The sequence below is a fragment of the Ixodes scapularis genome, unplaced genomic scaffold (assembly GCF_016920785.2).
Source record: "Ixodes scapularis isolate PalLabHiFi unplaced genomic scaffold, ASM1692078v2 PGA_scaffold3__209_contigs__length_174095766, whole genome shotgun sequence".
In the NCBI taxonomy this organism is placed as follows: domain Eukaryota; kingdom Metazoa; phylum Arthropoda; class Arachnida; order Ixodida; family Ixodidae; genus Ixodes; species Ixodes scapularis.
The window spans coordinates 98567265-98580414 of NW_024609868.1; the positions used below are offsets into that span (position 1 = coordinate 98567265).

At 41.9% G+C, this 13150-nt stretch overlaps 1 protein-coding gene and 1 non-coding gene across 2 annotated transcripts in view; one reads left to right on the forward strand and one right to left on the reverse strand.

The window, feature by feature from the left end:
• Positions 1 to 1857: 1857 nt before the first annotated feature.
• Positions 1858 to 1929, forward strand: Trnaw-cca. The gene has a single exon. It is a non-coding gene; the product is annotated as a tRNA-Trp (tRNA).
• A 5043-nt stretch (positions 1930 to 6972) lies between these two features.
• The window catches only part of LOC8043514 (sodium-coupled monocarboxylate transporter 2), a 93758-nt gene continuing 87580 nt past the window's right edge, over positions 6973 to 13150 (reverse strand). The window contains exons 13-15 of the mRNA XM_042292809.1: positions 8846 to 8949; positions 7097 to 7197; positions 6973 to 6981 (exon numbers count right to left, since the gene is read on the reverse strand). Coding sequence (XP_042148743.1) covers positions 6973 to 6981; positions 7097 to 7197; positions 8846 to 8949 — 214 coding nt within the window. The remainder of the gene's footprint in view (positions 6982 to 7096; positions 7198 to 8845; positions 8950 to 13150) is intronic.

Genomic DNA, 13150 nt, shown 5'->3' on the forward strand with positions numbered 1-13150 from the left:
CTTACTCTTCTCTTTTCACCCTGCTGCACTCGCCAATGTCACTCCGGCGCCACTTTTCTGGTAGACAAAGCCTGTCGTGAGCACACGCAGATACTGAGGGAAGTCCCCTTTTAAAAAAGCAGTCGCGGATTGCACGCTCTGCTTGCAGCCGGCGACCGCTTTTCGTCTAAGGTGGTAGCAACTTCCAAAGTACGTTTCTTTGACTCTTCTACGTTTTTTTTTTTTTTTTTTTCTCGTTTAGCAGATAAATGGTGCCATACTCTAGCCTAAAATCTCACGTTTCAACCAAAAAACCTGAGGTAGAGCCCGGTTCTGGCTGGCACCTCTCTGTAAATTTAGGCCCGACATTTCCAAGCGAAAATTGAACAACCAGAAGTGAGGCCTAATTCTTGCATTTCCTTGGGAACCGGGACCAAAGAAACACGGTGACAATGGAACGACCAGATAGTGACGCTCTGCCACTTCTTTTGCAGATTCGGGTTGAAACTACCCAGACTCTGGCCAACGAATGTCAAGTTAGATTATACATTCGCTTTTCTAGGGATTTTCAGGCCCTTCGATTGCAAGACCAAAACCAAATTTTGACCGAAAGGGCAGTGGTGCTTGGAAAGACGAAATTTCTCTCGCCTCCGTTTACAACAATAGAGCCGCAATAGATGACTAAATGTACTTAGTAGAGAGCTAACAAAACATTTACTCCTTTCCTAATAGATGGCTTTGAACAGTTAAGGAAATTGCCAAGTTGTGGGATTTTTGCGTCCCTTCCGATAGTGCCGCATTTTTGCGGATTAACAGTCCGCTTGGGTTACCGCACAAATTAAATCAAAGGGCACGCGGTTTAGTTGCAAAGAAGCCCTTGAACAAAATAAACAAGAAAATATTAATTATTTCTATTGCTAGATAAATTACGGCTTTGTTGATGGTGATTAAGATGTGCATGCAGGCCATATCACTTGAAAAGCAAGTGAAGTGACGCTCATGACGTAAACCAAGACGTACGCATTAATCCACTGCCTGAGGCGAGCAGCCATGTATAAAGTTTAGATACGACGTAGAAGGTAGCATCTTCGTAATTCAGTATTAGTGTGAGAAGGTTTAACATTCAAAATTTTAAAATGAAGCAGTCGTTCGGTAATAACAATGATGTTCTATCCTGAGAGGCCCACTCCAGACACCATAAAAAGTACTAAAATATGCGCCCTGCAAAAAAAAAGCATTAAAAAATTAATAGAACGCAGTTTTTCTAGGTTTGGAAGGAAACCCGGCTTTAAAGTAAACAGTGCATTCAGGCCTCTACCTCATTTTGCGAAGACCAGAAAACACTTTGATCGTCTCATTGACTCGATCGGCTTAAATCCAGTACGCAATTTGGTACACTAAAAACATAAAAGTAGTTTAAAAAAAATTGAAAAGCGATTTTGGTAGGCTACGCAAAATTAGTATTACATTCTCATGTTCCCAGCCGTACGCCTGGTAGATGATTGTTATCACAATGAATCTAAACCGCCAACAACATTCTCGCAGCAGCTTTTTTCTTTTTTTTTCAAGTGTACAGTGCGCTGCAATATGAAAGACCCACTGGGAGCGCGTGGCCGTGGCGGTGGGCTGTCGGGGGCACTGCGAGCGCTCCAGGCAATTTTATTCTTCTTTGAGGGGAGGACGCTCACTCGGGGCTCAGCACAAACTGATAAGCGCGCGCTTTAGCTGGGCCCCGAGTGAGCTTCCTTCCCTCGAAGCAGAATGGAATTGCCCAGAGCGCTCGCAGCGCCCCCGACAGCCACCGTCTCGGCTACGCGCTCCCAGTGGCTCTTTCATATTGCGGCGCACTGTACATCAGTAGTCCCATGAGTTCATATCGACCCGGTGGCGCAACGGTAGCGCGTCTGACTCCAGATCAGAAGGTTGCGTGTTCGAATCACGTCCGGGTCATGCAATTTTTTGCGCATATTTTGTGTTGATAACGTCGCCATATCATCGTTATACACCGATATCACGAGACAGTCTCGTAACGCCACTAAAGCCGGCATGCATCGCGGGAACTTTTGTCTTTCTGCGTACTCGACAACGTTTCGGCACGAGCAGTGCACGAGCTGTCTCGTGCACTGTCGCCTGCCTCCTGTGAACTACAGTTAAGTCGGCGTCACACATGCTTGAAGCGCTTTCTGGGTTGGGTCTATTAAAATAAAATATCAAAAAATAAGACGGAACATCCAATGACTTTTGTGTGAGAAAGGCAGACAATAAGGCAACGCGTTACTTGTATTTACCTACTTTTTTTTTTATGTAACAAAGTAACAAGTTGCTTACTTTTGAAGAGCAGGAATGCCTAACGTATTTCCGGCACGTTTTTTCTTCTTATAAAGTAATGAATAGGGGTATTTAGTTACTTGTGTAGCAATGCGTGCACAACACAACTTACTCAACCCGGTTCTTTCAGGGCAAAAAGTCGCTAGATGGGCTATACAAATAAATCTAGTAAGAAGTATTAATCTACAACCACAGTTAGGGCTGAACAGACGATTCAGCTATCGGCAAATGGTCATATTCTTTCGGATAATTCCCTTACGAACCGACAAAACCAGCTTTGTTCAGTTAACTTCTCGAGACGTACGCTTCTATTGTTTGTGTATCTGCCCAGTCTAGAGGCCTCCAGTAAGAATATTAGTCATTTCAAGGTGGTTAGGACAAGGTTAAGGACCTTTAGTTTGTGGCGAACCCAAGTAAAGCTGAGCTGTCAAATGCAGAAATTTGGGAACAGAGGAAACTAACACCAGCGCAAAGCTTTCCGATTGTGATTCTCTCCACTGATTACATGCTCCAAGAGTCCAGTCCCTACGTTCCAATTTTTCATTGTACTGTTTACCAAGTATTGTCAAGGTTGATCCCAGCAGAGGGTACCACGTGGACAGAATAAACGGAATTCAACCCCTCAGTGCACTCCGAATAAAGCTTGCGGAATACAGATAAAACGTAAAGCCACAAAAAAAAAAAAACTTTTATACAAATATAAAAGCAACTAGAGGACACAGCGGTCATCGCTTGCGGGCAGCAGCAGGAGGCATGATGCCCTTTTGGACGTGTTCGTCACTTCAGCTGTAAACGCTAACACGTCCATGGAAGAACGTTCGAGCCGAGGAATTCATTGGGTTAAAACAAGAAGAGGTATCTTGGCGTCAGCAACAAGCTAGCGTAAAGGGAGTACAGTTCGAAACGAACTGTAAACTCCCTTTAAAAGGGCAGTGCAACGCTTTTAATTTTGAAAGAATTGGCAGTTAGATTTTTTTATATTTTTTATGCAAGCCCAAGTGACCAAAAACGCGTTGCCTTTCCCCGAAAATCTGCTATTCTGGTGCGTAATCGCAAAAGTGAAAAACAAATTATTTGGTGATCTGCAGTCGTCTGTCGCCGTTAAGGTAACTAAAATGACAGCGTCTCTGGGGGATACGCGGAAGTCAACAAAACATATCCCCCTCCGCTGCTGCACTCGTCGATCGCTCGCCGTGAACTTCGACGATGCTAATCGTTTAAAAGTCGACAATCGCGGAGCGAGCGGCTGGGATCTCTGAAGACAGGGCCCAAGGGAAAACCACGTGAACCCCCAGAGAATGTCACTCGAAAGTTGACGTGAAGAGTTGAGAGGCACTTTGACCTTCAATTTGTTTTATTTTTGTTTTAAATAAGAATTAACGCTCGCAAGAAAATACGGCTTTCTGCTTTTCGTTTCGTAGCTGACGCAGATTAATTTTCGCAGTCAATTTTCCAAAGTCTGAAAATTGTTGCACTGCCCCTTTAAAGTGATTGTGTTCACACCAACTCCGCCCTCCGACGCCACGCCCCTGAGGCGGCGCTGCTTACGTCATGGCGCAAGTATAGACACCTCATCTAAACGAATCTTATTTCTGCGTAAGTGCATTGGCCACACCTAGTTTGGGCAAACGCTGGCTCGTTTTTAAACAACGTGTTGCCGTATTGACATCGCTTTAAGGCTGAGCTGCCGTGAGTCGACACAGTAGGTTTACAATTTTTGTATACATGTTTTAATAAGAAGAGTAAATTAAATATCAAACATTCATTACAAGGCATTGTAGTGGCACTGTTCGCAAGATATATAGCGCTATGGCTTGTTATTTTTTATGCGGCCGTCTCGGAGGTTAGCTTTTCCACTTCATGAAGCTCAAATTTGAAGGATTCATCAGTCATGGGAATCGGGCCGGCCATCGATGAATCCTAGAAATAAAAACAAAGTGTGTTTGATAACTTTTTTTTTCCATTTATGCAAACGAGTCTGATATATCCCAGAGGGAAAATAAACACACGGGAAATAAGCTCACAGCAAAATCGTGGGATGCGGAGAAAAGCTCACCAGCCTTTTTATGGATCTTGAAGAAAGCTGTCCAACGAATTTGTGAGTCAAGGGTTTTCTATAAACTGAAAATGTTCGCTCATCCGAAGCCTGCGTATATGCCTTATGTGCATGTGGTTATTCGCCAGATCACAATGAGGTGTTTGTTTTAGGTGTTCCTCATACGCACGCTGGACGGTACGACAAGAATGAAATAGGAATCTTCATAGAAGGGTAATTAAAAGTTCGTCGAGATAAAATATCAGCGTAATTGAATGCAGCTTGAGTGGTCGCTGGATATTTACAGATTGCATTACCTTTCTCGTGGCAGCAGGCGCTGCATAAGCTACACAAAATGTTCACATTTTATTAGTTGTCTAAAAAGGATAACTTTGATTTTAAGTCTTTCTACGTGGGAAAGAGAGAAAGCTAATATTGCCTCCAATAAGGCTACGCCAAAGTTTAATAAGGCAACCTTCGCAAGTAAACCGGGGTAATGAAGGCAGAACGAAGGCTGGAGTGGAGTGGCCTGCTTTGAACTGCGAAGTGGATCCGCTTGTTTTCATCATCAAACGCGCGTAAAATTGCATTGGATCTTTAAGCAACCACGTTGGTAGCTGCGCTACGAACGCGGTTCAACAGCCAGTGTGATACGGCGCTAGGTTTGATTGCACTAGTTATCTAAAATTATTACGACCAAGTTGCATAAAACTGAGCTCAAGGTGAGCTTTTCTCCCGGTCTGTCAAAGGCCTGGTGAGCATTTTTCCGGACGAGCCAAACATTTGGTAGAGATTTTCTTCGTTTAGCTTCTTTCAGTGAGATTTCCTCCGTTATCTCTTTGTGGTGCGAAATTTTGATTAGAAAATTCGTAGGAAACGAGACAGGACGTGAAATGTCAACCAAATGCTCTAAACTGAATCTAAGTGGTCCAAAGGTGCCAGTGATGCCAATCTCTCCATGCTCTCGCCGGCGGTTTTGCTTGCGGAGCACGCGCAGAGTGAAGGCATTCACATCACTGTTCCTTTGGTTTCATTTTGAAGCCGTGTGAAGTGATTATATAGCTTGCCCTGTACTGCCCGCTACGAATTTTTATTTCGAAGTTGTTGGCACGGCTACACTATTAAAATGCCGGGCGTTACTTTTGAAAATAAAGTATACCCTTAAAAAAGAAAAAAAAAAGAAATGTACTAATTAGAACCTTGTATTTTAATTCATTTTGCTTCGTTTGAAGTGGCCGCCCAGGCCACCAACGTTGCCGCAGTGGTAAAACAAGCCTAATGCAAAATAACTTACAAGGAGTCTGGATCCTCTGAAGAACCACAAACACACGTATAATTTCAAAGTATGAGTAGAATCTGAGCTAAAACGTTGAACACTTAACGTTACTCTGGCACCTAAAACGTGAGGTCACTTTAAGGAGGCAGCTATATATTCCCTTCATTTATGAAAAAGTTTACATAGTACTTATCAAATGATAAAACGTTGGTAAGCCGGCCATGAGAAAAACAATATTTTAAGTGACCGTGTCCCTCTGCTGGGTATCCTTATTACCGATCGTATGTACGACCAATACTCAACTCCGCCTTGTTGTTCAGCATTTTCTACTGGGTTTAAAAATGTGTGAATCATTTTTCTGGTACGTGTTCTCCATTAGTATCGAACGATTTCCCACTTTTTTCTCTTCGGTGTTTGTATGCAGGATTTAATCCTTATTCGCTCTTGAAACAGGACTTCACCTGTGGGATTCACGGAACTTCGTACATATAATAATAAATATTTTACGTTGTCTTTACATGATTTTCAGAGAAAAAATATTCTAAATGTGAAGATACATGCACCATAAAGCGTTGCATAGATCAACAGCTTGTTTCGCTCTCACATAGACTTCAAAAAAAAAAAAGGAACTCTTGTCTCGGAACCTTCTACCATCAAATTCTTATATCTTACGCCGGTTGAGTCTATTCCTATGTATCTACACAAATGTGTTTAGGAGCGACTGAGGATAGTTATTCAACAAGATACGTGATATAAAGATATAATTCCTTTGGCACAATGTTAGCGGCCTCGGCGGACTTCAGACAGCGAGCGCGAAGTGATAATTAGTCCCTCCCCCCAAAAAAATTAATTAATAAAGAAAAAGGCACTATCTACAGTCCAGTCATTAATATTTTTGTGTATTAGACTAGCTGCCACACTCCAATTAAAAATGTTTCACCACTCTGCAAAATAGGCCTTAGTTGCAGTTATAATTAGACAACTAAATATTCTGTTCTGCGTGAGTTCAGGTGAAAACATTTGAGAAATGCCAAGCTGTAGATCATAAATGTGAATTTAATTTGAGCTGCTGCTATACATAGGTGCTTACGAGGAAGATGATTGTAGCAGAGACGCGATTTAGTGCAAAATGCATTACAACTAAGATATTGTAGATGCAACATCATTTTCCGGAATCAAACCACTAAAGCATTTGCTCAGTCCACGTCCAAGTCAGTATTGTTTGAGTGCACACATATTCAGAGTGTGGGATTATAAATTAAGTTTTAAAATGACAAATTTTAGCTTCGTGTTTAGGAGCCCCATTCTGTCCGGCAATATATTTAGAAAAAACAAACATCTAGCACTCGTTTAACTATAAAATCTAGCACAGAAAAAGTGAATGAAGATATATGTAGTACGCTAAATGACATCGTCGTGTGTACACTCACAACCAGAGGTTGCTTCAAGAAAGAATTATAAAATACATATAGACTCACTATAAGGTCTTCCTCTTTGGGAATGAGCCTTAACTTTCTCCACAAGCGAAGGCAGACATCACTTGTCAAACACAGTCGTTTTTTGTATGTTTTGTGTCCACCTGATTTGAAATAAAATGGATTTAATTATGTTTATTTTCTAAAAGCGCGAAGCGCCACTGAGAACAATACTACATGAAACTCTCCGGTGTTGAAAAGGTTTTAATGAGAGGGTGTAAAACGTTTTGAGTAAATCAATAATTATTGTATCTTAAAATAATGAAAAATGAACTCATTACTGATTTATGCGTGCAGTAAATATGTTTGAAACATAAATATTTCGCACGTAAATGGCACTTTTTATCACAGGGGCCTAAGAGTGACTTCCAAAACTACTAAGATATATATCGTGCAATTTGACAAATTCATATACATTGAAATTATAAATAAAAACTTCTTATCACAGAAGTTCAAACGAGCAGTTAGTAGCCCTTTGGTAACGCGTTTACAAATGCGCATATTTTTAAAGAAACGCGGTCCGAAAACACTGTAACTTTCACAAATATTATGCTGTTCGCAGCTTCTCGGCCGGCGAAAAAAAACACTGGCCAAGAGCTATCGAATTAGTTTCATGGGCTATGACCGCATGGTACGTCAAATATTTGAATAGTAACATGAGGTTCTTTAGCGTCATTTTGTTTAACACAAATATTTAAATTTCATAAAGAGTAAAATTTATAAAAATACTAGAATTACGTCAATTAAGAAACAAAATGATGTAATTTCCCACGAAAGTTAACAAAGACCCGTGACTTCTAGATCCTTTTAGGACACATTCTTCTATGCTGATTTTCGGGATTTAGTGTCGCTTTTGTTGTTTATAGCTCCCATATGACGCCGAAACAAAACGTTAATGCGGAGCGCAAGTTCACCTGCTACTTGCGCAGGGGTTGCACTCATTTCAGAACGCCGAGCTTCCTCTGGCGGATTGAAAAACACAGTGTGTAGACCTCAGTGTATTTAGCATTGAAGTCTACCTACTATCCTTTCAATCAAAACCAATCAAAGTTCGGCGTCGCTCTGACGTCTTTGCAATCCCTACGCAGGAAGCAGACGACTTGCTCCCCGCATTGAGTTGATCCTTGATAACATACTTGAGAGTTGAGAAAAAGCGAAAAAAATTAATCTCGGATGTCAGTGTCCCTTAAAAGGTGGGATTTGTTGGTAAGTAATCCCGAGGAAGTATTGCCTGTGTAAAGTTTGGAAATATTTGGCCTTGCCTTCCCAATTATCACAGTTTTATAATTATCAAAAGGTAGTTTTGTACCAAAACATTTTATTCGAGTAGAGCACAATTCGTTATTGAACTAAAATCTCTAATTATGAGGGCCTTAAAAGTTACAACTTAGTTAATACTGAGATATATATGGAACTTGCGAGGATGTGCTTTTTGCCTTGATAAAGTTATGGAGGTAAAAACATGTTTGTGGTTTCGTTATGCAGATTAGGTTGTATACGGAAATTGAATTATTCTACATGGACAACTAATCGCAGACAAACGTTTCGTGTAATGAAATTCACTGTAGCTAACATTAATACATGAGTGCAAATTAATATATTACAAATTGAATTTATATAAGTCCGCATATTTTTTTTCTATTTATACTACTGTTTCTTTTTTGTTTTGGTTGTGCTGATTTGCGACTCTGCGAGTGATTGTTGCAAAGTTTACCTTAACGCAATACAAGACGAGAAAAAATAATATTTTACCTGTTAGCCCGCTGATCACCAAGGCCAGTAGGATGGTCAGAACAGCGCTTATGGAATTGCTCCAGTAGGATGACAAGCGTGACAAAATAAAGACATCGTCGAACCTGTGCATAATATAAGCAAGTGGAGCATTCAATATCTTACGAAATAGCGTCATTTAATAGGTTTGATGGCCGAATAGCTAAATTTTTTTAAGAGAATGAATATGCGAATGATATTTTGTTGTAGACAGCATTATAAAAGTTAGAAGGCACATGCATTTTTTTATTTTTTCTACGGCTAGCATATTTACTGATTTACAAACTTAAGACAAATTTGTTACTGGCGTGCGCAGATCCGCGAGTGAGTGAACATTTTATCATATTTGTTTGAACAGACCTCCTGTGTCAGGCAGCAGGATCAATATTCGCAAGGACGTTTCTAACTGCTGCCTATTCAATAAGCTAGTTGAATCCGTTAATGTCTGCGATATGTGACATGAGTGTAAATGTTTTAGGTCTATTTGCTAAACGTGCCGATCGTCTGGAAGAAAATGTTTTCTAGATTAAGCCTAAAGGCATTCAATTGCATTCGTATGAGAACTCATATTTTGACACCCAATCACCACTCTCTCGGTTGTACCACAAGTTAGCTCCGACCGAGGAAGTTCATTCTTTTTTACCGCGGTTAAAGCGAGTTGAAATTGCACCATAGAAATAGAAACCAACAACTGAGAATATTTTTCAGAAGTCTTATTAGTAGGTGCGGCGCATATTCAGGTTGTAATTCAAATGTAACAACAATCGATCTAATAAGTTCATTTGGCTTTCGACTTTCAGGTTTCTAATATACGAGCTTTCGAATAACTTGACACCTTGAATTCTGCTATAAAACTCCGAGTTATTCAAGACGCTGTCATATGGTGACGAAGTCCTCACAGGACTCGTCTAGATATGAATCAAGCCTGCATTAAGATATCTTTACTGACCTACCATTTCTATAAAATGTAGCTCGTTTTTGTGTTTCTCGCATGATGCAGCCGCGCTCGAGCACCTCCCGGTAGCACAGTTCTTTGGGCCGAAACGTGGTTCTTGTGTGAGAATTTAGAGCCCTAAAGTACGAAGAAGCCAGAGTGTAGAGTGTTTTCGCATGACGTCAATCAACGATTGTCTCCTTAGAGTGAGTGTTTGAGAACATGTTTTATTTATTATCAGAAAAGAAAAAGGGGCGTAATGAAACTTATGAGCTTTTGTGCTATCGACTTGAGTATATCATGTAAATATTTTAAATACTCCCTTTTAGTGTGTCATGTAAATCTTCTGAATTATCGCAGCCGAATGCGCATGACATCAAAATCGTAGTCAAAAGTACGTCAGTAAAAACAAGCTATTACCGGACTTGATATTCTTTTGACAGTGTCTTGATAATATGGGCCCGTTTGCTCGAAGCGCGGTTAAGCGCTGACCGCGGCTAAAGTTGGCGGCAGTATCTAGAAGAGGTATTTTAAAATCACGTTAATAAGGCTCGGTAAGGATGCGGGAAAACATGGTGGTGCACCGGTGAGTGAGCGCCGCTAGCTTTGGAACTGATATGTCGTTGTAGCTGGAATATCGGGCGCATTAGTCAGGAACGAATGGCGCAGGAGGCTTTCGCTTTGCCTTACCTCACTGAAATCGCAAAGCATAGGTAATATCCACCACATATTTTAGATAGTCTTTCGATTCTGGCCATTTCTAAGCCTAAATGAACGCAATAGTTGTCGGAATGGCAACGTCTTTGGAAAGTGGATTGGCTTGACTCAATCGGCCGTTTACTGATAGCACACAAAAGCAGACAGCGTCCCGATAGACTCTTTTCTAAATTTTCCAAACACCAAGGTGCATGCTACGAGTGTAGTTACACGCGTTGCACGTGCTGGTCTCTGCAGTAGTAATTGTTCTCAAGCAAAAAATCTAAAACAAATTTCGCCTTGCACGCGCGTTCGTAAAATCCTTATTTTGATTATTTACATCGAATCTTTTATAAGGGGAAGGCCAGCGTGCGCGGACCATAGAATTACATTTCCAGCGTTCTCCACGATGCTTGCGTAATTTACTAATAGGTCTATTTTCACTGGAGCCGAATTACAGGTTCTCCAATTCATGATGGTGTTAAATACAGTTCTTACATGCTGGTCAACCATGCTGCCGGTGTACCGCCCGCCTTTCACTGCTCACTTCTTCCCATATCGTTTGTAGGACTGAACTTCCTCGTCCTTTTTCGAACTTGAAAAGAAATTTTAACGAGGCTTGCCTTCAATTTAGACAACCAAGCATTTAGAAATTTTGAAAACAGGGGTGAATATAGTTTTACCTTACCCAATATATGGACCACGAGTCACAAAAAATAGGTCTGCTCAAATATATGCCGCGCTGCGTCGCGAGAGCCCGCTGGCGCGTGTTGTTGGGTCCCCCCCCCCCCCCCCGCCCTTTTTTGAGAACTTTTTTCTATGGAAGCCGCTTATATTTGCTACAACCAGTAGGTGACACCAGCTATCACCCCATAATACAACACGAAGTTATTGCTCATCCAGCCCTCTTCACACTTGGCTAGCTACTTGTAGGTACCTAGTAGGGAAAGGCGATTAACTTTTAACCACGGTTAAAGTTAACCGGCTTCGAGCAGACAGGCCCTGAACACAAATACCAATGCGATCGCGAACGTGGAAACTGCATACGCCGCAGCTATTTGGTCAAACGAAACGACGGGGCCATGTGTGGCTTCCCGCCTCCCTACCGAGCCAGTCACGTGATTTCAAAATCCCTCTCCTTGGTACTGCGGCAAACTTTAGCCGCGGTTAGCGCTTAACCGCGCTTCGAGCACACAGGCCCTGGTCTTAAATCGCTAAACGAGCGCCAAAGTTAGGCTTCAGTTCCCCGTTGTTCGGTTGTGGCCTGATTTCGTTGGGCGTCAGTTCCCAAGCAAATTTAAGAATTAGCCTTTGCAGCTGGTTGTTAGTTTCTAGCTCGGCATATATGATCCTAAAGTGTCAGACAAATACCGGGCGTAGGCTTCACTGATCAGTTATTTGGTCGTCGTCTGGCATCTTTGGGGCTCAATTTCCGAGTAAATGCCAGTTCGAGACCTTACCACCGGTTGTTCGATTGCCAGCTAGCATCTTAGAATAACGTATAGACTGTGACACTCATGTTGCGAACCACAGCAAAGTCGTGCTGTCACTTCTGTGCCTTGTTTTATTCAAAGCATAGTTTCGTGGGCCTGATGTCGCCCTAAAACAAAAACCCCTCAGGCCCAACTTGGGCCTCCCAGATTTCCAAACTCGGGTCAAGTTAGGATTTTATCTGTCGTGCTGGCTGGGCTTTGGTCCACTTAACTAAATGCCGGAAACGACGTATGTGACCATTTTTTATTAAAGTCCTTTGTGTCACGGAGCGCCAGCTTTTCGCGCCACAAAACGGTTGTTGCATCCATACCATGCCAATCAATCAAGCACATTTAAATATCCCAGGACCGCCATGGAACTAAATTGCAAACTGCCAACGACAATGCTCTAATCATCTGCTCGCCGCTTGGTCGGCTCGTTAGACTTAGGCTACGTCTCCTCAATGCCTATGGTCTACTTCTTCGGCCTGCTATCACTGCTGGCATTCGATACGATCGGTGCAGCAAACGAAATTGAGATAATAATAATAATATAATAATATCTTTAATACGTACGCGCATTCTCATCACAACGGGAGGCAGCGAACGTGCGTGGGAAGTAGGGCTTCTACGGCTTTCTTAACCTCTCGGCGTTCATGCCTACGGCGCGCTATGGCGACTCGCTCTAAACGACACTCCCGGCTCTGTGTTTAGAGCGTCCGCTACACATCGACATCCTACTGGCCGGGCAGGTATTGGGCTCATAACCTTATCTGTTCGAAACCGATTCAATAGGCGCCGCCATATAAATATGAGGCAGGCCACCGCATTGCCACGTTAATACCATGAAAACGCGGTTGTTTTCCCCAGATTTATATAGCGGCGCTTATTAACTTAGTTTTCCTCATATAACAGTGAGTGCGAAGGCCAGCTGCTTATAATTAATCATAATTTAACATCTGAGACGGTGTGCGGCAGGTTGCACAAAATATCTTTCTCATTGAAAGAGTTCCGCCCTACATGCCTATGTATCTGTACGTTGCCGTTGTCGACATTATGAAACCACGCGTGATTGACTGGACATATTTTTCATCTTCGTCTCATCAAGTTTGCTGTGGTCAAATAATCATTAACGCCGTTTTTTACGTGCTAACCACTGTTCGTTCAGAGTGCTCTCATCAGAAT